At 43.5% G+C, this 24,470-nt stretch overlaps 1 protein-coding gene across 3 annotated transcripts; it reads right to left on the bottom strand.

Moving 5' to 3' along the window:
* Positions 1-876: 876 nt before the first annotated feature.
* Positions 877-24,077, bottom strand: cpeb2 (cytoplasmic polyadenylation element binding protein 2). Of its 3 annotated transcripts, XM_010872136.3 has the most exons (11): positions 22,520-24,077; positions 20,105-20,377; positions 12,838-12,928; positions 10,394-10,444; positions 9,462-9,485; positions 8,367-8,534; positions 8,153-8,242; positions 7,511-7,629; positions 6,770-6,884; positions 5,459-5,640; positions 877-4,978 (listed from the first exon to the last, which is right to left on the bottom strand). In XM_010872136.3, the coding sequence occupies exons 1-11, from the start codon at positions 23,504-23,506 to the stop codon at positions 4,751-4,753; spliced, it is 2,328 nt and encodes a 775-aa protein (XP_010870438.2). In that variant the 5' UTR covers positions 23,507-24,077; the 3' UTR covers positions 877-4,750. The 3 variants fall into 3 exon arrangements, with proteins under 3 accessions (XP_010870438.2, XP_010870440.2, XP_010870441.2); XM_010872138.3 differs by lacking the exon at positions 9,462-9,485; XM_010872139.3 differs by lacking the exons at positions 9,462-9,485; positions 10,394-10,444.
* Between the last annotated feature and the right edge of the window lie 393 nt (positions 24,078-24,470).

The following is a 24,470-nucleotide window of genomic DNA, read 5'->3' as shown; positions in this document are numbered from 1 at the left end:
GTGTCATGATTACAATGTCACGCTCATATCATCATGACCACCTGATCATTCCCTCTGTCGCTTGTTGAAGAAATAAGTAGGAGCCCTGGCTAAATTATGTAAATGGAATAACAAAAAGGGTAGTGTTGTGATTTTAAAAAACACACACGAGCACGGCTTTTCAAGAGGTGTCCAATCTCGCAGACAACTTAAATTTGCATTACGATTGCTGATCATCAGCGATTCCCAACTATATGTACTGAGCTTGAACAATTTTGACGAACCCAATGCATGTCCATTATGTTGCCCTAAGAGTTGTGCAAGGCTGTTGGAACGTTATTCACACACTCACAGCAATGATGGCTGCCATTGGTGCCTCCACCAAGAAGTAATCCTAGGGTGAGAAGACAAATCCAAATTTTTTCAACTGTAAAAACTTTTTTATATTTTCTTTTTCTGAGCCTAAAAATGACTAGAGTCCTGGTCGAGGTCACCCCTGGCCAGCTGTCAAAGCTGATGCCTACTGACTGGCGAATCTACCCTTCCTCGTCCCCACTCTCATGGTTGCCAAGCAACACCATTTTGACTGCACAGTGACCCTGGTCATACCAGGGTGGAGCCTAGGCCAGGACCTGACCAGGTCTGTCTGTATGCAACACTAAATGTTTCAAGAAGAGCAATCTATACAATATAAAATTTTGTACGGTCTGAGAAGGGGCATGTATGTTTCATAACACTAAATACACTCCTATTCAGACATGACTAGTGGGCTTGCTTCTTGTACTGCTAGATTAGTAAATAGATTTTTCTGTTCAAAGAACTGAACCTAAGCATGCGCAGTTCCATCCTAAACAATAAGCCAGAGCCATTGACTAAGAAGAAAACAGCAGACTGTTGTGTCTGAACAGACTGGGTCTTTATTTATTCAGGAAATGAAAGAAAACAGATTGTAATCAACACCCCATTTAAATACAAAACAAACAAAAATAAAAATTGACATGATATTGATTTTGCATATCAAATAACCATTAAGTTATAATTACAATCCGAACACCTTATATACCACTTTTGTGAATCTATACACAACTCAGATTTCGAAATGTGTTACTTTTACAATATTACAAAGATTTAGCATAAAAAACAATTCAACTTAAAATTATCTTAGCAATTAGCATTTTCAAAGTATATATAATTCCACATAAAATACAAAATAATATCAATGTAATATAATATGAAAAATTATTCCAAGTATTCTGCTTCTATTAAATGAAATAAAAAAACTGATTAAAACAAAAAGAAATGAAATAGAAATATGCATGAAAAAGTCTCTCCTTTTGTTAGCAAAACACTATCCAAAATAACTACAATCATTTACATCAGTACAAAGATTTCTGGATTTAAAAATAGTTGCAATGAAAAAAATGGGGTTTATTTTCTGACAGTAAAAAATGACACTGTGGATCAGAAATCTGCAAAATATGCAATGAAAAAAATAAATCTGCATCAAAAAGGTTTACACTGTAATTCTTACTTTTTATACAAACATTAGAAACAGTATTGCACGTCACAACACAGATTCGAGGTTAGTCAGCCTTTCAAAATGTGTTATATTCAAGTTTCAGAGCATCTATGAGGAGAGGCAGTGCGGGCCTCGATGCAACAGGCGGAGAACCTCAAGTTTCTTCCATGAATATAATAGAACCCTCAATGTTTCCTTCCTTCAAATAAAAGGTGTAGCGGTGTACTTATTGTTAACCTTGTTGATATATTAAAACAGTTATATATTAGTACATCAATTAACAAGATTTGGAAAAATCTTTTGTTTCTTTTTGTCATTCAACAGAGCCCTGCTTCTGGACAGAATTAGAATATTAGGGGAACTAAAATGTGTGTAACAATAAGAACAATAATAATAAACATATTTGAAATAGAAAAATACAATCAAAATCAAATAGTTATTTGTCTACAAAAATAGTGAAATAAATATGATTTTTACAAAAACAAAGACACGCGCATACAAAGTAACAGTGATCAACATATCAAATAGGACCAATTACTCAGCAAACTGCACAAGGAGTCACGTGTTACAAGACTAGGGTGACAACATACAAGCGAGCTCTGTTCTGTTCTGAGCACACCAACCGCACCATGAGAGCCCGGGCCACAGGGACTGGGTACACGCAGTGTGGGAGGAAGCTAAAGGATCCTTCATTTTCTCTGGAGCAGTTACTCATCATTTTGTTGGCCACCATTTTCTAGAGAGCCAGTTACTGTAACACAGCACCCGGTGGCTCGCCTACCTTCTTTGCCTGTAACCACGAGACTCCCTCTGAATATATTAGAAAATATTAGATTACTGCGTAATTCACATAGAAAAAACTAAGACCACCGCGTCCACACACAATTTCTCAAATAAGTCATTATGAAAATATAAAATGTAATAAATCATCTGGTAGAATTATAAATAGGCAGAAGTTCGGTAGAAGTGATTAAATAAGCAAAACAGGCTGTTGTCCAAATCAAGTCTGCATTGAATCAGCAAACAAACTACTGGGGCAAAAATCTGTCAAGAATCAAATAATCCAAGGGAAAATACAAAAAAAACATAGTGCATAATATAGTACTATCAAAAGAGATGCTTGGGACAGAAAGCGGGGTCACGAGTTCGAGACATAAACAGTCTAAAAATATGCAAATTAATCAACATAAAATCTCAGCGTCTGTATAGAAGTAATAATAGAAGTACACACTTGAACCACGGACACTAAGGACTCAACACCAGCCCATGAAACACTGAAACCCCTATGACACAGAGACAACAGGGATATTATAGTGGAGTGATACAGACAGCTACAGTACCAAACTGCTGGTTAGCTAATAGATCAGCAGGTTATCGTTCACAGAGAAAGAAAGAGAGGAAGAAAGAGGGAAAAGAGATTGTCCCTATAAAAGAGTAATTAAGAGCAATGTCCTCACAGATTAAAAAAACAAACAAACTAAGAACACAATATTTCATATTCTTCAGACCCCAAACCATTAATATAATTTCCTCCCTCAGTGAAAATGTATGAACTCTGGGGGTTGTGCCTTTGTTATCTTTTATTAGCAAGGAAATAAAACCACTTTCTGCAGGTCTGAAATCTCTTAATTTGTATCGACCCAACGTACAACATCCTGTTTGTGTTGTATCCAATAGCAGAATTCAGAAAGTAGCCGGTTAACACAACTCAGAAGCAAATGCTGGACAAATGCTTCCTCACACATCCTTCACCATGACAACATTTAATCAGTGGTATAGATCGGCCAACAAGAGTGTACTGCGCCACACACCTCCTCTGTCCTCTGCCTGTAGCAAGCTGATCCAGCCTGGCTGTTGTGGATACTTTTGGTCTGCTGGTCTGCTAAAGGCTACGCTACATTAGCATTGTAACACTAAAATGTAGGGGGGATATGAAGGGGAAGGCAAAGTATTGTGAAGTCGTCATTCTCCTATGTCTAGATTGGAACCTAACTAAAACCTCAGTCCACACACTAACGAGACCCGCACACACAGCACAGAGACGACACAGACACCCACCACTGACAGAACACCACACCACTTCTCTACAGATTTCATTACTCCTCACAAACCACCACGTCACAAAATGGCGGCGTTCACTAGTCTAGAACCAACATTTCTTTATTTGTATAATAAGTGTGTAAACGGACCAAACAACTGATCAACATCGACGCATGCACGACTTTTTAAAGTAGTTTTCACATATTTTTATTTTATCGTGGTTGGTTGTTTTTTTTTTTTATCTTACACTAAGGCTTCCATTGTTTTAGTTCATGCTACTCAGAGTAGGATTTTTGTATTTTCTGTACTTCTTTTCTTATATGCTATATGTTGGTTAAATCTATCCTGCATGCAAATGGTGTATGGACACAAACATGCACTTTAATCTTCACATTCTATTCTTCCATGGCAATGGGGGCCATGAACGGGTGAGTGCGGACTGCATTTCATTTTTCAAGATTCAAGCTTACAGACGGCGTTAATATATAACACCTATACATCTATTCATATGTTATATAGCAGCAAAGCTTCTAATATAGCTTGAGATTAAAAATGTTAAATAGAGTTAATACAAACCAGATTCACACTTTGAGGTAATGTTTTTTCAGGTCAAAATGAGAACAAAAATAACCCTATAATTTTTCCACTTGTTCCCTACTAAGGAAAAAGCGCATATAGCAACGATAAAAAATAAGAGTTTGTTTAGTGGCAGAAATGTATCACTTTTATGCGTCCTATTTTTTTGCTACCTTTGGTAAATGACCTGGGGCAGGCGTCCAGATTATAGAATCAAGGTTTTCCCAGAAACAAGTGCGCGCTACACCCACTGGGGGGGTGGTTAGCAGCAGACAGACAGAGACAGGCTGCCCCCATGCAAAAAACATTCTCATATCTACGTTAAATCTCACATATAAAAATAATTTTAAAAACCTACAAAAAACTCCTCTTTTTAAATCTCCTCTTAAAAAACATAAAAGTACCACATAAAAGTTGTCCGAGCCTGAGATGTGAGGGGGTGTTTTGGTGAAAAACTGAGACTTGCAGAGTTTGGCTGCTACAACAGATATATACAGTATACTGTGATGTGTTTTCTAGTGATAGCTAAGGGTAAGAGGCAGAGCGATGCACTTTTTCCTTCCTGGCGATGTCTCTCTCCTTTGACCTTTCCCTCTGACCATGTCGCCATGGTGACGTGTGGTCGCGTCCCCAGATTCAGTTCCAGCGGAAATGAATCTGACGTGGGCGGTCGGCCCCCTCTTTGACCAGCGGCTTGTGGAACTCCCGTCCGGCGCGAGAGTGGATGTTGGACCAGCAGAACTCGCAGTAGTACTGTAGGCAGGTGACATTGGCGCAGAAGAAAGGGGCAAACTTGCCACCGCAGCGCGCCCCCTGGCACTCATCACACAGCTGGTCATCCAGGACGTAGGGCTTCACCTCCACCTACAGCAGTACACGGGTACAGGGACATGGAAGCGATGAAAAGAGGATTACACAGAGAAAAATGTGCACATGTTCACAGAGAGCAAATTGGGTGAATACTATATACCTAAAATATGAATGACAAAGGAGTAAGGAGCAGTGCTGATGGAGGGAAAGGAAAGACGGGGAATATCAAAAAGGGTAGAGGGAGAAAACAGAATTAGAGAGGGAGAGAGAGAGAGACAGAGAGAGAGAGGGAGTAAAAAAATAGAATGAGAGACAGAGAGGAGAGAGTCTGGAAATGGAACTAATTCAATCAACATTAACAAGCTTTCTCCTCTCCATAGCAACCACCGCCTGACTATCTGCTCTCTTTTTCTTTGAACCAGAAATCCTCACGAGGACTGACTCAACCTTCCAAAACCAACTAAATAAGAATGTCTCTATCAGGAAAATGCCCTTAATGAGAGGAAGGAGGGACAGAAGGAAGGATGACTGTACCCGCTTGTCAATGTCTCCGTGTTGCAGCTGGACGAATCTGGCGCTGATGGCAGCGATGTAACTCTGCTGATTGGAGAAGGCCACGCGCCCCGCCCCTTTGGGGTACTTCAGCTCTGGATCAGTATCGATGCCGGCATAGCACACACCCCCATAGAGACGATCCATAATCATGGCCAACTCCACTGGAGAGATATGTGGGTAGGTGAGAGATTTAGAATAAGACAGAAATGAAACAGGATAAGGAACAAGGGGGTATGAGTAGGTGAGATGGAGGAGGGTATGGGGTGAGAGAGAGATAACGTAGAGGAGTGGGTTGTCAGATTAATTCTACCTGGTGTGATTACACAGGGAAAACATTACCAGCTTTCAAGTGGCTCCATATTACTCAAAACACAACATCTGTTTATCTATTTCAACATCTCCCTTCCCTGACATCAACATACTGATCCAATTACTTACTGGTTTTAACAAGAGCCCCAACCGTCTCTGACCAGCTACTGTCTAGCAGTGTTTCCCTCCCTATAACACCTCTAATAACAGCTGGTTTAATCAAACTGAATCAAGTTAGTGTGGGCTTTCACTAAAGACTTCAATGTTGCCACATTCTCTCTGTCCCAGGGGGAATGTTCACGATTGGAGTGAAAATGCAACAAACAGGACCCAGACATCTGGACTAGCTTATTGTGACCAGGTGAAAGGCCTGCCGGTAACTGCTCTTCCCTTCTGACCCATATTGGACGAGCTGACCATTTCCTGACATGAACTTGGATTGTGGTTGTGTGAGGGGTCCTACGAAGATAGCGATATGTTACAAAACCTGAGAAATACACGGCTGGATCCATTAGGGAACCATTGTGTAACGTGAGCACCTATGTTCTGGAGTCGAGGATGGAAGTAATGAAAGATTTAGACATGGATATAGTTCACGTGTAGAAGATCGATGTAAATGTAGGTTAATGTGTAGGAGAAGGACAGGGCCTAGGTTAATGTTATAAAATGTTTGTGGTTTGGAGTACAGGCAGGTAGTTCTTCAGGAAAAGAGTGGCGACACAAGCAGTTTATCACAGACATGTTCCCCCCCTCGCATGACCTCATAGTTCCTCTATAATATCTGGTATGCTCACACGGGAGAGGGAAAAGCTGGTTCTGGTTTGCCGATCGTTCCGTCACTGCCCACTCGGCCTAACCTGCCAAAACCATTAGCCAAACCCACCCTGCACCAAACCATTAGCCAGCGCAGCAAGTAGACCAGAGTGACCACACCCCGAATCAAATGTATTTTTGAGTCTGAGCCTTAAGTTAGATGTTCACCTGCTCTGAGGGGGCGGGGTACCCCTCCTACGAAGATGGTCTTACGAGGATCCAGGGGCTGAGAGCCGTCCATCACAAAGTCACTGTCACTTAGGTTCCACGGACGAATTTGGACCTACACACACACACACACACACACGTTTACTAACCCTACACAGATGGTTGGTCTAATCCTAAATCCTAATAGTAACCCCAAATCTTAACCTAACCCTAAATGGTAATGCCTAACCCTAACTGGTAAAGCCTAACCTTAATTGGTAATGCCTAACCCTAACTGGTAAAGCCTAACCTTAATTGGTAATGCCTAACCCTAACTGGTAAAGCCTAACCTTAATTGGTAATGCCTAACCCTAACTGGTAAAGCCTAACCTTAATTGGTAATGCCTAACCCTGACTGGTAATGCCTAACACCAACGGGTAATGCCTAACATCAACTGGTAATGCCTAACCCTAATTCTCACTGCACTTGTAACTTGCCCTAACACTAAAGCAATTACATTGCATTTTTCAAATTAGGGCCCCATTTATAAAAAAAAACTAAAACTTATTTAACCCCAGTTTAGGTTTATTTTTGTCCTGATTATAGAGTCAAGTCTGAAACACAAACATACACCACACCCCATACACTTAATAATCTCTGCTACTCAACAGCACATATAAATACCACACAGGCTTTACTCTCCCAGACATCCTTGCTGGCAGGAATGAGCATAGAGAAGGCTGTGTTTCTGGGGAACTCACTGGCTTGTCTTTGATGGTGGGGCTGGAGACACACAGGTAGAGTTTGCCGTCTTCCTCCATGCAGGCCTCGATTAGAGCCTGGACAGAGGTCTCCTCTTGGAACAGCAGGAAGGCGTAACCTAGGCAACACACACGGCACACGCTCGGGGGGATTGTTCTGTGACAGCACATCCTGCAGCGAGGCGCTGCGCTGTTACAAATACACTGAATTATTGACATTTATAAATTGGCTGATTCCAGTCCTGAATGTAGAGTGGCTGAAAGGCGCTTACACCGTTTTCAATGTGTACGACCACCATACTAATTCTTTTCTAATTAGGTTGGTAACCAGTTTAAAATAACAATGAGGCACCTCAGGGGTTTGTGGTATCCAGCCATTTTAACACCTAGGGCTGTATCCAGACACACCCTGTGGTGCCGTCCATAAGGACAGCCCTCAGCTGCATCATGCAGGCCAACCAGCACACATACTCTTATTGTTTAATCAACAAAGAACTACATTACCAGTCTACCTACGTAGTCTTACAGGAAAGAGAGCGTGACTTCACCTAGCTCTGCCATCTCGGCCAGGAGTCAAAAGGGCCGTCATTGTGTACCAGGCTAAGACAGAGATTTATTTAAAGAAAGTGAGAACAGCTTTACCTTTGGGAGGAAAGTAGGACTTGCTCTCAGCCTTGTGTGGCCAGTCCACCACCAGGTGGCCAAAGCGACGGAAACTGGTGGTGATCTCGTCTGACCAGAGAGAGATGGGAGAGGAAAAAAAAATGGAGTTGTATCAACCTCTTACAGCAACAGACTGCCATAGACAAAGCGCCTCTTGAAAAACATGATTGTTTCATGGAATTCTTTCTCTCACCTTCATCTATATCCGGGGGCAGCCCCCCCACAAAAACCTTTCGGGAGAAGCGCTCGATGCGCTCCCCATTCTGATGGGGATAACAGTTAGGGCCAAGCCCTGGGACACCCTGGTTACCATGCCCGTCGTCAAGGAGGCTGTCTTCAATGGGGAACAAGGAGGATCGGCCTGAAGATAAGATCAGAGGTCAGACCCCGTGAAGAAATGGACAACAACATCCACATAGATAGACACAGTCATGCCACAGGCAGGGGCACATACACCCACCGAACCTACTCAATGATGTCGTCACCCTTTGATAGTTAGACTGAACTCATTCATGGGGCCCAACGGCTGGACTTTATATAGTATTGCTATTATAAGTTTATTATAAGTCTTGCGATGAATGGGGGCTAAAACAACGTGTCGTAGCTGTTTACCATAGTCATCAGGCTTTGTGCAGAGTAGTTACAACATAAGGCGAACAAGTGAAAACTGATGGAGGATTATTTCCAATGTAGTATTTATAGATGTGCTGGACAACCATCCGTGAATACTCAAGCCAAAGCTATGTGACTGCCAGTAGACAGAACTGGTATGCCTGAGGTTTGGTAAGGAAGTCTATACAAGCTGTTATATCATGGGCAAAGCTGTAGCAGTGGTTGGAGAGATGGACTGAGGTAGACCAGAGCTAACTGAGCCTTAAAGCTTTAGCAGTGTGCCGTGTCTGGATGAAAACACGTTAGCAGCGGACTGACCTGTAATATGGTGAATGAATGAAATTACCTATGGGTTTTTCAGCTGCTTCGCTTACCACTTCAAAAGAAATCAAATGTGGGAAATATACTATATAAATTAAGCTTGATTCCATTTGAAAATCCTGATACAAGAAGGAACTTCTCAGGATTTCTTATTCACGCAAAATGATGCAGCCTGTTTTGTCTGCCTTTGGTTGGAGGGGTGGGGCAGTGTCGTGCTGGCACTAGTAACACTGAAGTGTTTTCATCCAGACACTGCTCAGCTAGCGGCAGTAGCGTTACAGCATGCCGTGTAGTATCTGCACACAAAACACGCACGTCATGACACAGACTGCATGTTACACAAAGGCGGATTTACCTCGACGTCTCCCATAGCTCCTTGCTGCATGTAAACAAAGCAAAGACTGGTTTTATGCCTACGCAGACATTTCTGGCAAAGTAAATCATCCACAGAACTGGGTGGCACCAGTAGCACTACAGATCAATCTCACTGCTATGGCCCCCCTACTTAATAGCATTATTTTCCCCCACCCTCCTCCTCATTATCATCTAACTACACTATCGTAATGTCACGATAAAGACTCATTATCGTCACAGAGTCACATGCTTGACATTATCTTTTACAGTTAACAAGATCACAGGCTGTCTCTTAAACTGGTTTGGCTGTGACTATGAGAATTCTGCTGGTCTTTTGACCTCTAACCATGTGACCTAGCCTATAGAATCAAGCTTTCCTGAGGCCTAGCTTCTATGTCATCAACTCAGCTCTCCTGCTGCTGGTCATGTGACCTATACAACTAAGTCACATGATCCACTTCATGATGTGAGCCATGCTACTCAACATTCCTCCTGAACATACGTTCATTATCTCAATCCCCCGTGCTCAGGCTGCAGTCAGTATGATTACAACAACAATGCAAATCCCTCATTGAGTTTTAGACATATATAGGAATAAGGTTTCCCTATAGATTTGAAATATATACAGTATATAGAAAATATTATCACAGGACATGTTTACCACAGTCTAGTGACATCCTAACAGACAGACAAACACACGTCCCAGCTTCGAAAGACCAACACTACAACCCAGGAGAGTCCAATACAGAAACAACTACCGTTTTGACCAACCCAAAAGTTCAGAAAAGCGGGATAGAAATGTCCATCCCATATACTGTTTGTCAAGCCTGGTTGAGCTTCCACAAGGAGTCATAAGACAGAAACATTCACAATGAGCCATTCTAGAACAATCCGGCGGCAGCACTGTAAGGAGACACACAAGCTGATATTTACCGTTGAGCATGAGCAGGCCGTCGGCCCCGGGGTGCGGGCATCCCACACGGCCTGGCACGAGAGACACACACACACACATACACACAGATGAGACTCTCAGCAGATGGGAAGGACAGGGTGAGACCATCACGGGCAAGGCCATGTACAGTATGTGGAGCAGTATCAACCCTGTCACATGACCATAGCTTAATGAGCTGTATTTTGGAAGAGAACACACGGACAGCTTGAGCATGTTAAGGATGTTAGGTTACAGAGCATGCTACCCAGTAAGCGTGAGTGTGGACAAAACCTGAATCACTGTTATGCTAACCTGGTTTCAGGGGAATATTTAACATATTATCCGTAAATCTGTTACATAATTTTTATGATATGTTACGTTAAAGTACGATACAATGTGTTACCAAATCATATATTACATTATAAATAAGCAAAAATTTATCTCTTATGAATACTTCTAAAACTTAGCATGACTTAAGAATTTACTAAAATCTCTGATATGTTACCAATTCAGTTTAGGGTTAGGGGTAAAGTTTGGTATCACAATACTGGTTTAGGTATGAAAAAAAGCTGCCTCTCCATGGACTCTGAACGCTGAATAGTCTGGGGTTAATCTTTTGAAGAATAACCACCGAATGTCACCTAATATAACAACTTTCTCTCTAAATCGGTGAGAAGAATTACAGACGTGGTGAACTGAGAAAGAAGGGATGCTGGGAAATTATCTTACATCCAGTTGATGAGTTAGCAGGGTACATATCCCATTTCCCGTTAGAGTGTATTTCTGAAGCCCTGTTAGGATGTGTGCTTGCTGTCTGCCTGTGCACTGTTAGCTTAGCCCTGGGCCTAGCATTCAGGGCTATAAATGGCAGAGTGCCCCCCTCCCCTTCCACACAGCACTCCTCTGGCTGTCAAAGGCAGCATGTAAAAGTGTGACCATGTCTAAATTTAGCCTGTTTCCCTCTGTGCTGTGTATGCTGGCCTACGTCTGCTCCATATGCTCCCGCAAGCAGCAAAAGAAACTCAAGTGGACTCAAGAGTTCCAGACAGGAAGGGGGGCACAGGACAACAGCCACACCCACCACTAGCCCGCTTCATGCTGACCCAACACAGCACGAGATGTGAGGACAACACCTGGGGATGGCCGATGAATAGACTTAAGTCTTAATTTAATTTCTTCTTCAGCGAGATATGCCAAACGTCTATATCATGCTAATATATTTGTACTGTTTTTCTGTGTGCGGTGTACTTTATAGGCAAAACAGCGCTGAATCTCTGTTTCTGTAGCTCATGTCCCTAGCACTCTTTGGTCACAGTGTGAGTGAATGGAGAAATATACCAACAAATCACAATCCTGAACTACCCTTTACATCTAAGTTACCCAGGAAGTAAGATAGAGCAGTGCTCCAAAATTGGTCAAACCAAAAACGACTGTCCTGTGCATAATTGCAATAACTGCAGTGAAAGGTGGTAGCACAATTAACCTTCTCCAGACCCTGAGGCACGGTCACACAGCAGAGCGGGAGGAGTGTGTGAAAGATGGGCTATTAAAGTCGAAAAAGATGGTTCCTTGGGCAGACACGGTCCGCAAACCACGCGTCACTGACAAATAACTATAGATAACGAATGCAGAGACACACTATATTGCCAATTATAAACCGGGTGCTTCGATAACTGAATGCTAACTGGCTGACAGTTGTCTTATGAGACTGTATACCATGGGTATGACATGAGTATCACTCTGCGATGCATCGTGCCTAAGAACAGCTCTTAGCCGTGGTGTTTTGGCCATAATACTTGGTGTCAATTGTATTAAGCAGGTTTATAAACAAGCAAAGACTCGTTTGTAAACCTGCTTGATACAATTGACACCAAGTATTACCTACCAAACGATTTTGCAAAAGAAGCAGCGCCAAGATATGTTGCTATATGCGATAGTCACTAACACACTTGCAAACGTGTCATATTTTACCACCATAAAAGACACTATCGAGCATTATTTAGACTTTGAATATTTGCTTATTTTAAAAGAGAAAAACAAGAAAAATATAGATACATAAATTGTAATATTCAAAACCAGTTAAATAATTGATAGTCAAAACAGCTCCCTTTAGTGTGTCCATCCAGTCTGATGCCTCAGTGCCCGGTCCACCTGACTCCTGCCTGTCAGGTTAAGCTGTAGCAGCAGGATCAGGCCTGCTGAGGACACCCAGCCGGTGTTGGCAGTAATACGCTACTCTCAGCAGGCAGAACATAAGCTGCTCACTCTGGGGAAAACAACACGTCTTTGCAGGAGGGAGCTCAGTGCCTGAGGTCAGGGTGTACTTCAATTCTACCCTCTTCTTCCAAACAACAATCAGTCGGCCCTTTCTTAACCAACAAGACGCCAGAAGGAAATGTAAAAAAAAAAAAAAACGGCGGGAGGGACTAGGCTGGTTGTGTCTCACCTTTCATTGGATCCTGCTCCGCACGCATGATGTCAATCAGAGAGCTTTCCAGGGAGTGCATGTTCAGACTGTCATAGATTCTAGAGCGTTCCTGAGAAGAGAGAGGTAGGGATGGGGAGGGAAGGAGGATGAGATGTCAAGGGTTATAGTGAGGTTAAAGAGTATTTGGACAGGTGTCCTAGGGTGGTCTACCCATAACATGCTCCCTTTGAAGCACATGTACTGCAGCAGTGTGGATTTCCAAACCAAACTACCACTCCTTCAAGCAAACACTCTCTCTTCTTTCACCACTTTCCTTCCAATGAGGAATGAAATGCCTAATATATATAAAATTGGTAATATACACTCACCTACAGGATTATTAGGAACACCATACTAATACTGTGTTTGACCCCTTTCGCCTTCAGAACTGCCTTAATTCTACGTGGCATCGATTCAACAAGGTGCTAAAAGCATTCTTTAGAAATGTTGGCCCATATTGATAGGATAGCATCTTGCAGTTGATGGAGATTTGTGGGATGCACATCCAGGGCACGAAGCTCCCGTTCCACCACATCCCAAAGATGCTCTATTGGGTTGAGATCTGGTGACTGTGGGGGCCATTTCAGTACAGTGAACTCATTGTCATGTTCAAGAAACCAATTTGAAATGATTCAAGCTTTGTGACATGGTGCATTATCCTGCTGGAAGTAGCCATCAGAGGATGGGTACATGGTGGTCATAAAGGGATGGACATGGTCAGAAACAATGCTCAGGTAGGCCGTGGCATTTAAACAATGCCCAATTGGCACTAAGGGGCCTAAAGTGTGCCAAGAAAACATCCCCGACACCATTACACCACCACCACCAGCCTGCACAGTGGTAACAAGGCATGATGGATCCATGTTCTCATTCTGTTTACGCCAAATTCTGACTCAATTCTGACCATCTGAATGTCTCAACAGAAATCGAGACTCATCAGACCAGGCAACATTCTTCCCATCTTCAACTGTCCAATTTTGGTGAGCTTGTGTAAATTGTAGCCTCTTTTTCCTATTTGTAGTGGAGATGAGTGGTACCTGGTGGGTTCTTCTGCTGTTGTAGCCCATCCGCCTCAAGGTTGTGCGTGTTGTGGCTTCACAAATGCTTTGTTGCATACCTCGGTTGTAACAAGTGGTTATTTCAGTCAAAGTTGCTCTTCTATCAGCTTGAATCAGTTGGCCCATTCTCCTCTGACCTCTAGCATCAACAAGGCATTTTTGCCCACAGGACTGCCGCATACTGGATGTTTTTCCCTTTCACACCATTCTTTGTAAACCCTAGAAATGGTTGTCCGTGAAATGCATTGAAGCAACTGCCATGTGATTGGTTGGTTAGATAATTGCATTAATGAGAAATTGAACAGGTGTTCCTAATAATCCTTTAGATGAGTGTATGTACCATTTGTAAAGAAAACACCAGTGAGCAGGCAAAACACATCTTTTATTTCTTATGGTATTCACATTCAACTGTAGGTCATAACAGAATGACACAATAATAAAACAAAACATGGCAACAAAGAAAAAAATCAACTGACCCCTATTCAAAAGTCTGTATACCCTTAGTTCTTAATACTGTGTATTTCCCCCTTTAGCATCAATGGCAGTCTTTTGTAATAGTTGTCTATGAGGCCCCGAATTCTTGCAGGTGGTATAGCTGCCCATTGATTTTGGCAAAATGCCTCCAGGTCATGTGAAGTCTTTGGTCGTCTTGCATGAACCACACGTTTGAGATCTCCCCAGAGTGGCTCGATGATATTAAGGTCAGGAGACTGTGATGGCCACTCCAGAACCTTCACCTTTTTCTACTGGAGGGTGAACTTGGCCTTGTGCATAGGGTCATTGTCGTGCTGGAAAGACCAAGAGCGTCCCATGCGCAGCTTTCGTGCAGAAGAATGCAAATTGTCTACCAGTATTTTCTGATAACATGCTGCATTCATCTTGCCATAAATTTTCACAAGAATCCCTGTGCCTATAGAGCTCACACACCCCCAAAACATTAGTGAGCCACCAGCATGCTTCACAGTGGGGATGGTAATCTTGTTGTGACCATAAAGCTCTATTTTGGTCTTGTCATTCCAAATTACAGTGTGTCAGAAGCTGTGAGGCGTGTCAAGGTGTTGTCGGGCATATTGTAACCAAGCTAATTAGTGGCATTGGCGCAGTAAAGGCTTCTTTCTGGCAACTCGACCATGCAGCTCATTTTTGTTCAAGTATCGTCGTATTGTGCTCCTTGAAACAACCACACCGTCTTTTTCCAGAGCAACCTGTATTTCTCCTGAGGATACCTGTGGGTTTTTTGTTGTATCCTGAACAAATCTTCTGGCAGTTTTGTCTGACAATTTTCTTGGTCTTCCGAACCTTGGCTTGGTATCAAGAGATCCATGAATTTTCCACTTCTTAATAAATGATTGAACAGTACTGACTGGCATTTGCAAGGCTTTGGATATCTTTTTATATCCTTTTCCATCTTTATAAAGTTCCATTACCTTGTTACGCAGGTCTTTTGACAGTTATTTTCTGCTCCCCATGGCTCAGTATCTAGCCTGCACAGTGCATCCACGTGGGAGCTAACAAACTCATTGACTATTTATAAACAGACACTAATTGCAATTTAAAAAGCCACAGGTGTGGGAAATTCACCTTTGATTGACATTTGTGTTTGTCACCTTGTGTATCTGTAACAAGGCCAAACCTTCAAGGGCATGCAAACAAGGCCATTTGGGTGATTTCTGTTCTCATTATGATTTAAAAAGGAGCCAAACATATATGTGATAATAAATGTCTTCATATGATCACCATCCTTAAATAAAAGGTTTTTTGCATGATCAGTCATATTTTCGAAATCAATGCCAAAATGTCACCATTTATGCCAGGGTATGCAAACTTATGAGCACAACTGTGTATATATACACACACACAAAAAACAATTACAGCACTGTGTACAAAGTTCCCCAATTTTAGGGATAAGCTCACAATATGTTTTATATTTGGTCCCATATTAATAGCAAGTTATAACTACATTCTACAAACCGGTTGGATGCATTTTCTGTATGTTTTGGTTGTGCTTCAGATACATTTGGGCAAATAATGTTCGCATTTTTAAAATGGTGTCATTTTGGAGTCCATTGTATTGTACATAAAGAAGAACAAAATATGATTCAGAACACTGGCATGAATGTGGATGCTACAATGATTATAGTCACAAAGATCATACCTCCAAGAGATGCTAAACTCAAATTGTAAATGAAAAATTAAGACTTTTATCTCAATATATATCTGGGTAACAATTATGTGAATGGTTGTGACTGTTTTCAAGTAACAAAAACATATTTTTCTTTTTTAACAAAGAGCAAATTTCCAAGCAAGACTCCTACATTTTCTGTCTTGGAGTGGAGAAATTGAAAAACTAGTTGTTACTGTAAGAGAGGTTTGGCAGTATTTTTCTTCAACAAGGCAGTCAAAACTCCATCCCAAAACAACATGGAGAATTCCATGAGATCTTTTCAAACAGTCTTACAATAAAAGGTTGTTAGCAATTTCAAATCATTCTTTCCCCCTCATAGCAATACACAGCAATGCTTATCAAGTACAAGAACATCACTTTCTGACAGCACTGGGCGTTTAAAGGGCAACTCTCAACCTAATTTCATACTTTGCCCGGGCTGCCCTTTCATAAAAAATCAATACGAAAATAAAACGTTAAAATGAAAAAAGTTAAACGTCTATAAATATTCACTTTGGGGGCGTGTAATATTTCTAGAGTGTTACAGGGATTCACATTACTCATGCCAAGAGAAAGATCAACTACAGCACTTGACTTGACAAGGGGGCTCTACATCATGCATTTCAAAGGCAGCTGAACCATTAGGCTAATGACCAAATAAAATGAACATACAGCATAACTTTTGCAACTAAGGATCTGACTTCATCAGGACCTACATGTACAGAAACTGTTTCATTTCAACAATGAACCTGATATGCACTTAAAACAAGCCGAAGCCAACAGCCACCCGACACCAAGGTATGGTCAATAAGGCCTGTGTGTTTCAGAGTGTGTGAACAGCACATACAGTGCGTGGATTAAAATTCTTTCCGTATTTAATCACTTCAGGGGTACTAGAGTATGCTAGTGCGGAGAGTGGACCCAACTACGGATTTCCCAGGAACTCTGGAGACCGGCCCAGAGACACACAGACCGGGAGCGGAAACCAAATTCAGGAATGGCATTCACCAAGTGCTGCTCATGAGGATGGATTGGAGGACATGAGCTCATCAGAGGGACAATTACGACAGTCCCCGGAACGGTTCATCTAGACAAAAGGCCGCTAAACCTTAATAACATACCGCAGAGAGCAGGACCTATAAAAAACATACTGTGCACGTAAACAAAAGAGACCGTTCCCCTTTTATGGTTGAGAGCATGAGGGAAGACGCTTGCACGCATTAGCACCTCACAGATCTCTCTAAACGAATAGGTCAATAAAAGCATTTTTATTGCCTATTATACCCCAGTGCCATTAGGCCCCTGAACCTAACTAACTGACAGTATTTTTGATTGGCTGACATCTACAGCTGGCCGTAGCTTGCAATCACAACACCTCAGCCAGCCACTCACCTGTCCACTGCTGAAAACACATTCTCTCACATGGTTATTACATCCATATGCATCTCATATGCTGGGTGTTGTAAGCAGCACACTTATGCTACTTAAAAATGGGCACGTCCCATCCTTCTGCTAATGAGCAGACCCACAGTGTTATTATTAATAGGAATAATTATTCATGGAGATGCTGTAGATGCCTACTACATATGACTATCGATAACCGTTAATATATGTTACACTGAACATCCCAACCTACCAATTGACTCTGTGTAAATACCCAGATATTATTACCCCACAAGTAGAGAGCTGCTCCAGACACAAGGATTTCATTGCATTGTCTGCAGGCTTTTGTACACTATGCATATTACAGTAAATTGAACTCGTAGTAACCTGACTACCAGTCAACACTCTGCAGCTCCACATATTTATCTTCTATGCTCACTATCCATTGTATATATTGTATGTCGACCCTGTGTAGATCTGTGTATTTTGTCCCCACAGTATACAGTACGTTATCTCCCAATAGCAGCACTAACATGCCAAGTAAAATTCAGAGTGTAGATGTACTTATTAAATACATTTAACGACTGTGGCCTCTGCTTTTCTTCATAGAGTCTGATGGCAAGGACTGAAATGGGGAAACAATGTTATAAATCTGGAAGAAACTAGAAAAAGACAAAAGCAGAGGAGAGGCTGTTACTGTCTAACTTAGACCCTCTGACAGAAGACTGACCGGTAGCTACTTTTAACATACCGTGTTGTATATACACACACATACTTTCCTTGAGACCTCTTTTGAGGTCCCCATTGCAAAATATTTTCTAATAAAAATATTAAAACTATTATACTGTCCAAATGCAATGATACTGTGTGTGATTTGTAGCCTAATGATAGAGCAACATTTCCAGGCTGACTCCAAGGAATTAGTCAGGGCTCCTGGCTGCAGAAAATCAGTGAGGGAAAACAGCTTTGGTTTGGATAATAGCAGATTTTTACAGGCCGCCCCGGCGAGGTCCTTCCAGGCAGTTCGACAGAGGAGACTGAAAAACACGTTTGACGATGGAGGTTCTCTGGTTCAGGTGACAATGCTGTATTTCCGCCCTGTCACCCTGAAGGAACGTACTGCACATTTGTGTAGGACATGAATCTAGTAATTCCTTATAAGGTGGGATATTTTCTATGTATGATTTAGAAAGGAGTTATTGTTGAATGATTGAAGTGTGTAGGAATGTACACTCCATCCAATAGGCAGAAGGAGACCCACACACACACACACACACACACACTCTACCCCTCTCTCTACATCTCTGTCACGAGCATAATGCACAACCTCATCCAAACACAACATGGAGAAAGGACGGAAGAGAAGAGATGCGTATGGAATCTGAGGAATTCCTGGTCGGACACTGTTTATGGAAATGAACAATTCATGGAGCCGGGCCTAGCTTCCTGATGGAGGAAGAGCCGGACCATGGCCTAGGGGAGAAAGTGACGAGGGATTACTGGGAGAATAATGTCAGGGAAATAACTAGAGTGTTTTTCTGGCCTCCACCTGGGAAAATCCATTATGGTGGAAGGGTGGCAGTCGGTGGGGCAGTGAAAGCATTGCATCAAGAAACCAGTTAGGCAGTTACCCAAAATTACTCCCAGGTCGTTGCTGTAAATGAGAATATGTGCTTATTCATTTCACTTGGTAAAATAAAGAAAACATAATATATACATACATATCAGAAAATAAAATTGCTTAGCACATAGAGCTTCTGACAAATAAGCAGAAGGTTGCTAAATTAAATCCCAGAGCCAGCATCGTGAACAATGTTTCATTCTGTCCTTGAGCATGACAGTAACCATAATTGCTCCTGTAAGTAGCATCTGATAAACGACTAATACTGTAAACGGTGGTGGTGGAACAGCCAAAGACCCTTTCAGAACACCTACATGCCTCTAGTTTCTCCTTTAAAAAGGTCAGAACTGTGCTGTGCTGTGCTTAATGAGGTGAAATCAGATACCAACAGTCTAACTGTATGTATGCACAGCTACGACAACTCCCAGCCTGAAATACACTCAGGTGAAACCCACTAAACGTGGTGTTACAGTGGCTTTGCTGCTCTAACTGCAGCCCCGGCTCCCCTAACACCTCCACTGTGGCAGAAAGAATAACAGTGCTCCTTTTTGATTGAAATGGTAATTCTGCTCGTCATCTGGGAATTGACATTCATTCTCAGCTGTGGGTTTTCTAAAGAGCTCCTTTACACCCCCCTCCCCTCCCAGCTCTGCACTCCTCTGTCTGGTTCTCCGCGTTTGATGTTTGTCGCCTTCGTGCTCCTACCCTCCCAGAATACTATACTCCAAAAACACGGCGCTGAATGTTAAACTGCCTGGATGTCCTTCTAAAACCATTCTCCCTTGTCCACACCCTGTTCATCCATAACTATCGGCCGGTGCTTCGCTCTCTCTGACTTAATCTTGCTCCAATATTCTGTAATCCTACGAGTCCGCCCCATTTCCACTCATAGCATTAAACCGCTTTACCCTCCTCCTACCAAGACACATAGATCATATAAACGTGCTTACATTTAGATCTACAGAGAGGAATGCACATCGCAGCCAAACTGGTAACCACACACACATACAAAAATCTTACCTGCAGAGGCATAAGTGAATTACTATTGCCGTCTGTTCGGAACAGGTTCTCCTCAATCCAGGACTTGGGGCCCATGGAGCTGGCAGAGCGGGGGAACTTGGGCGGGGCGATGACGTTACTGGAGAAGGGCTTCTTCATGGGGGAGACCTGGCTTACTGAGCCAGGGACACCCATTCCACCCCCACGACGGTGGTCCCGGCCCCAGGACATTCCTCCAGAGTTCCAGCCACTGCCCTGGTGACTGCCCCCCCACGGAGACTGCTTCACCATGGGCTGCAGGCGGATGGGACAGAAACCAAGAGGGAGGTGTAGGAAACACAATGTGAAATGACGTATATTGGAACCAGGGTTTAGTTTTCCATTTTTTTATACATGTTATTGTTGTTGGTTAGATCTAAAGACCTCCACAGCTACGGCCTGTAATGTGACGACCATACGTGTCTGTGTGTGATGACCATACGTGTCTGTGTGTGACGACCATACGCGTCTGTGTGTGATGACCATACGTGTCTGTGTGTGATGACCATACGCGTCTGTGTGTGATGACCATACGTGTCCGTGTGTGATGACCATACGCGTCTGTGTGTGATGACCATACGCGTCTGTGTGTGATGACCATACGCGTCTATGTGTGATGACCATACGCGTCTATGTGTGATGACCATACGTGTCTATGTGTGATGACCATACGCGTCTATGTGTGATGACCATACGCGTCTGTGTGTGATGACCATACGCGTCTGTGTGTGATGACCATACGCGTCTATGTGTGATGACCATACGTGTCTATGTGTGATGACCATACGCGTCTATGTGTGATGACCATACGCGTCTATGTGTGATGACCATACGTGTCTGTGTGTGATGACCATACGTGTCTATGTGTGATGACCATACGTGTCTGTGTGTGATGACCATACGTGTCTATGTGTGATGACCATACGTGTCTGTGTGTGATGACCATACGTGTCTGTGTGTGATGACCATACGTGTCTGTGTATGACGACCATACGTGTCTGTGTGTGACGACCATACGTGTCTGTGTGTGACGACCATACGTGTCTGTGTGTGATGACCATACGTGTCTGTGTGTGACGACCATACGTGTCTGTGTGTGACGACCATACGTGTCTGTGTGTGACGACCATACGTGTCTATGTGTGATGACCATACGTGTCTGTGTGTGATGACCATACGTGTCTGTGTGTGACGACCATACGTGTCTGTGTGTGATGACCGTACGTGTCTGTGTGTGATGACCATACGTGTCTGTGTGTGATGACCATACGTGTCTGTGTGTGATGACCATACGCGTCTGTGTGTGATGACCATACGTGTCTGTGTGTGATGACCATACACGTCTGTGTGTGATGACCATACGCGTCTGTGTGTGATGACCATACGTGTCTGTGTGTGACGACCATACGCGTCTGTGTGTGATGACCATACGTGTCTGTGTGTGACGACCATACGTGTCTGTGTGTGATGACCATACGTGTCTACGTGTCATGCACTCATTTGGAGCCTTCTGCTTTAGTTCTTGTTCTGTGCACGTTCAGCTCTAGCACAGTTAGGAAAGATGGATGTATCTACGCGGGAGACAAGGCTTTTCTTTAAATGGGAGAGAGTGCTTTTGGGAATGTTTGTTTCATATTTGGCCTTGGTTCTGACAATGCTCGCTCAAACAAACACGCGTGTGGCTGGCAAATTGAAGCTCCGTCAATTGTGAAGCCTTAAATTGGAGGCTGATAGCTCTTTGTAGCACGCAATAGGGAGCACTGCAATCCCGCCAGCGAGAGTGTGGAGATGAAGTGCTGCAGTAGGGGGTGTTCTTTCAAGCTGACACAGGCCAGAGCATAGCATCATATCCCCCACCCACACAAGGAGCGTACAGGATCTGTGGTGATCAGATACCCCGCCCCACCTTCCCGTCAAAATAAAATCCCATGACCCCACCACGCCAGCATAGCCTACAGCAACGCTCTGCCTCACTGAGTGGAGCGCTGGAGCGATAGAGACAGCCTCAGACTGAAACGTGGGATGGCTGCGGCCCTGCCCTGTGCCAGGCAGCTTTAAACAGTGAACAAAAGTCAGATTCAGCCACGCTCCCCCGCTCGCCTCCATCCCCCACCTCGCTACTGAACAAGCAAACATATGACCTCACATGGGACATGACAAATGCATCCCAGATAGAAAACAAACGAAATCATGTGTTTAGAATACATTGATGAAAGACGGACAGTCAGGGGTCTTCAAGGGCCTAGGTTTGGGGGGGGGGGGTTATGCACTTCTGTATGTAATATTCATATTTATATAAAATATTAGTCTGATATCACCTATCTTCTTTAATAGCTTCATTCTGTTATTTTAAGTGCATATTCTGATAAAGGTTTCCATGTAAACAGGTCAGCTCACCTGGTGGTGGTGGTTGTAGTTGTTCCTCTGCTGCAGGAACGCACCCTGATGGTGCTGGTGTTGGGGATGCATCTGGGGGCTGACCGGGGACCGTCGGCTCTGTTGCTGAGGCGCGTTCATCTGGTGTGAGAACGGACTGCTGAAACCCTGCACGTTAATTCCGGGACAAGGATTACCCGACACCGGAGAAAAACTCTGGAAAAAGGCCGGGTTGATGGAGGAAGGGATACCGGGGTAGAAGCTGTTTTCTGGGTCGGTATGAGCTAACTGATTAATCGCGTTTGCGGGGTGGATGGGGTTGGAGGAGTTGGAGACGGGTGGTGGAGGTGGGGAGCTGGTCTGGACGGACCACGGGGTTCCGAAACCATGGAGGGGAGGTGAAGATGAGCCGCCAGTCGGGTTCTGCATCTCTTGATTCTGAAGGTTCGGAAAACCGCCTCCGAGACCTCCGGCCAACATATTGCCGGTGCTACTGCCATTGCCGTTATTTATATGGTGGGTGATGGGGGAGTCCATTTGGATCTTAACCTTGTTTGGATTTACGGAAGTGGGCGATGGCGACGCGGCAGTCTCCACATCGGCTACAACCTTCACAGGCGAGCCGCTGATTCGGCCGGGGCTGAAGGTTGCGCTGCGCTCGGTGGAGAGTTGAGTGGTGAAAGGCTGCCTCTGCGGCAGGTGACCGAATTTTCCTTGGGGTGGGGGCAACTCAGTACAGCCAAACACAGCTCGCTGACTTAACTGCTGATGTATTTTCCGGTCGTACTGAAGGTCACAGATATACTGCGTCGGGAAAGCTTGACTGTAATCGGGAAAATCTTGATTCTTGTTCAGGTGGTTGTAGTTGTAAGTGAGGGCTCCGAAATGGTTGTTGGTTTGGTTCTGTAGCTGTATCCCGGTAATATTGACTGCGTTGTTGTTCCTATAGTTTTCTTCTCCTGCCAGGGGTCGTTGTTCAGTTGTCATTCCCACAGGCTCATCCTGCATGTTTTGCTGATGCGCAGCAGCTGACAGGAACAGAGAGGACAAGGCAGCGACTCTATAGAGACCAAGGGCGAGTCGGGACACAAGTGGCCGATGGAAACCGGAGAAGAGTAGGATCTGAAAGCGCGTCCACCGAGGAGAGTAGAGCTGTGTCCAGTGTTCGCCTTCTGTAATAAACCGAATTCGTAATCACCCATTTATTTAAACTATGTATTTAAACGCAGTTTCCAATCCTCTACGAGAGAGGAGGGGTTTGTCTGTTTACTCCGCGTTTTTTACAAGGAATATGTTTATTTTTTTTACTAATATTTTAAACGCGCTGAACATGTAGGCCCGTATTTTTTATGTCCGGTTAAAGTCGGCCTATTATTAGCAAAAAGCAATCCCGTCCTGACCGACCGTGTAGGCCTACCCCCTCCTCTCGTTACCGGCCGGGGTGCTGCGGCAGAGGATTAAAGGTTCCGAATGAACCCTACGTCACAGCCGCATCATGTTCTGTTCCTTGCTCCGCCTCTTGTAGTGAATTTTGTTGAACGTTTCTACTGGTACCCGAGCGGTCCATTGCCCAAGCTGCAAACCGCATTGTTACGTCATTATTTTCATTATTCATAAGATGCAGTACTTCGTCATTACCTATCGAAAATTAGGCTTACATTTCTGAGTTTGTTTTATCCACTAGGTTTATCCAGAAGGTGCACAAGCAGGGGCGGACTTGGACAAAAATTCAGCCCTGGCACTTAAGTCACACCAGCCCAGATCAGCACCCCTGCTTTAGGTGCAGCCACCACCCTTGTGATACTACCACTACTCAATTACAATTGTTATGGGTTTCTTTTGGTTTTGGTCACCTAAGTCATCCGCTTTTCTACCAGTTACCTCTGATCACTGTTGTGCTCCACTGGTATGCTTTTCTTGTCTGTTTTTAGCCTGGCTCATCTGCTACGTTTGAAAGTTACCATATAGGGGT

The sequence above is a fragment of the Esox lucius genome, chromosome 8 (genome assembly GCF_011004845.1).
Source record: "Esox lucius isolate fEsoLuc1 chromosome 8, fEsoLuc1.pri, whole genome shotgun sequence".
In the NCBI taxonomy this organism is placed as follows: domain Eukaryota; kingdom Metazoa; phylum Chordata; class Actinopteri; order Esociformes; family Esocidae; genus Esox; species Esox lucius.
This window is presented reverse-complemented; position numbering and strand designations above follow the sequence as displayed.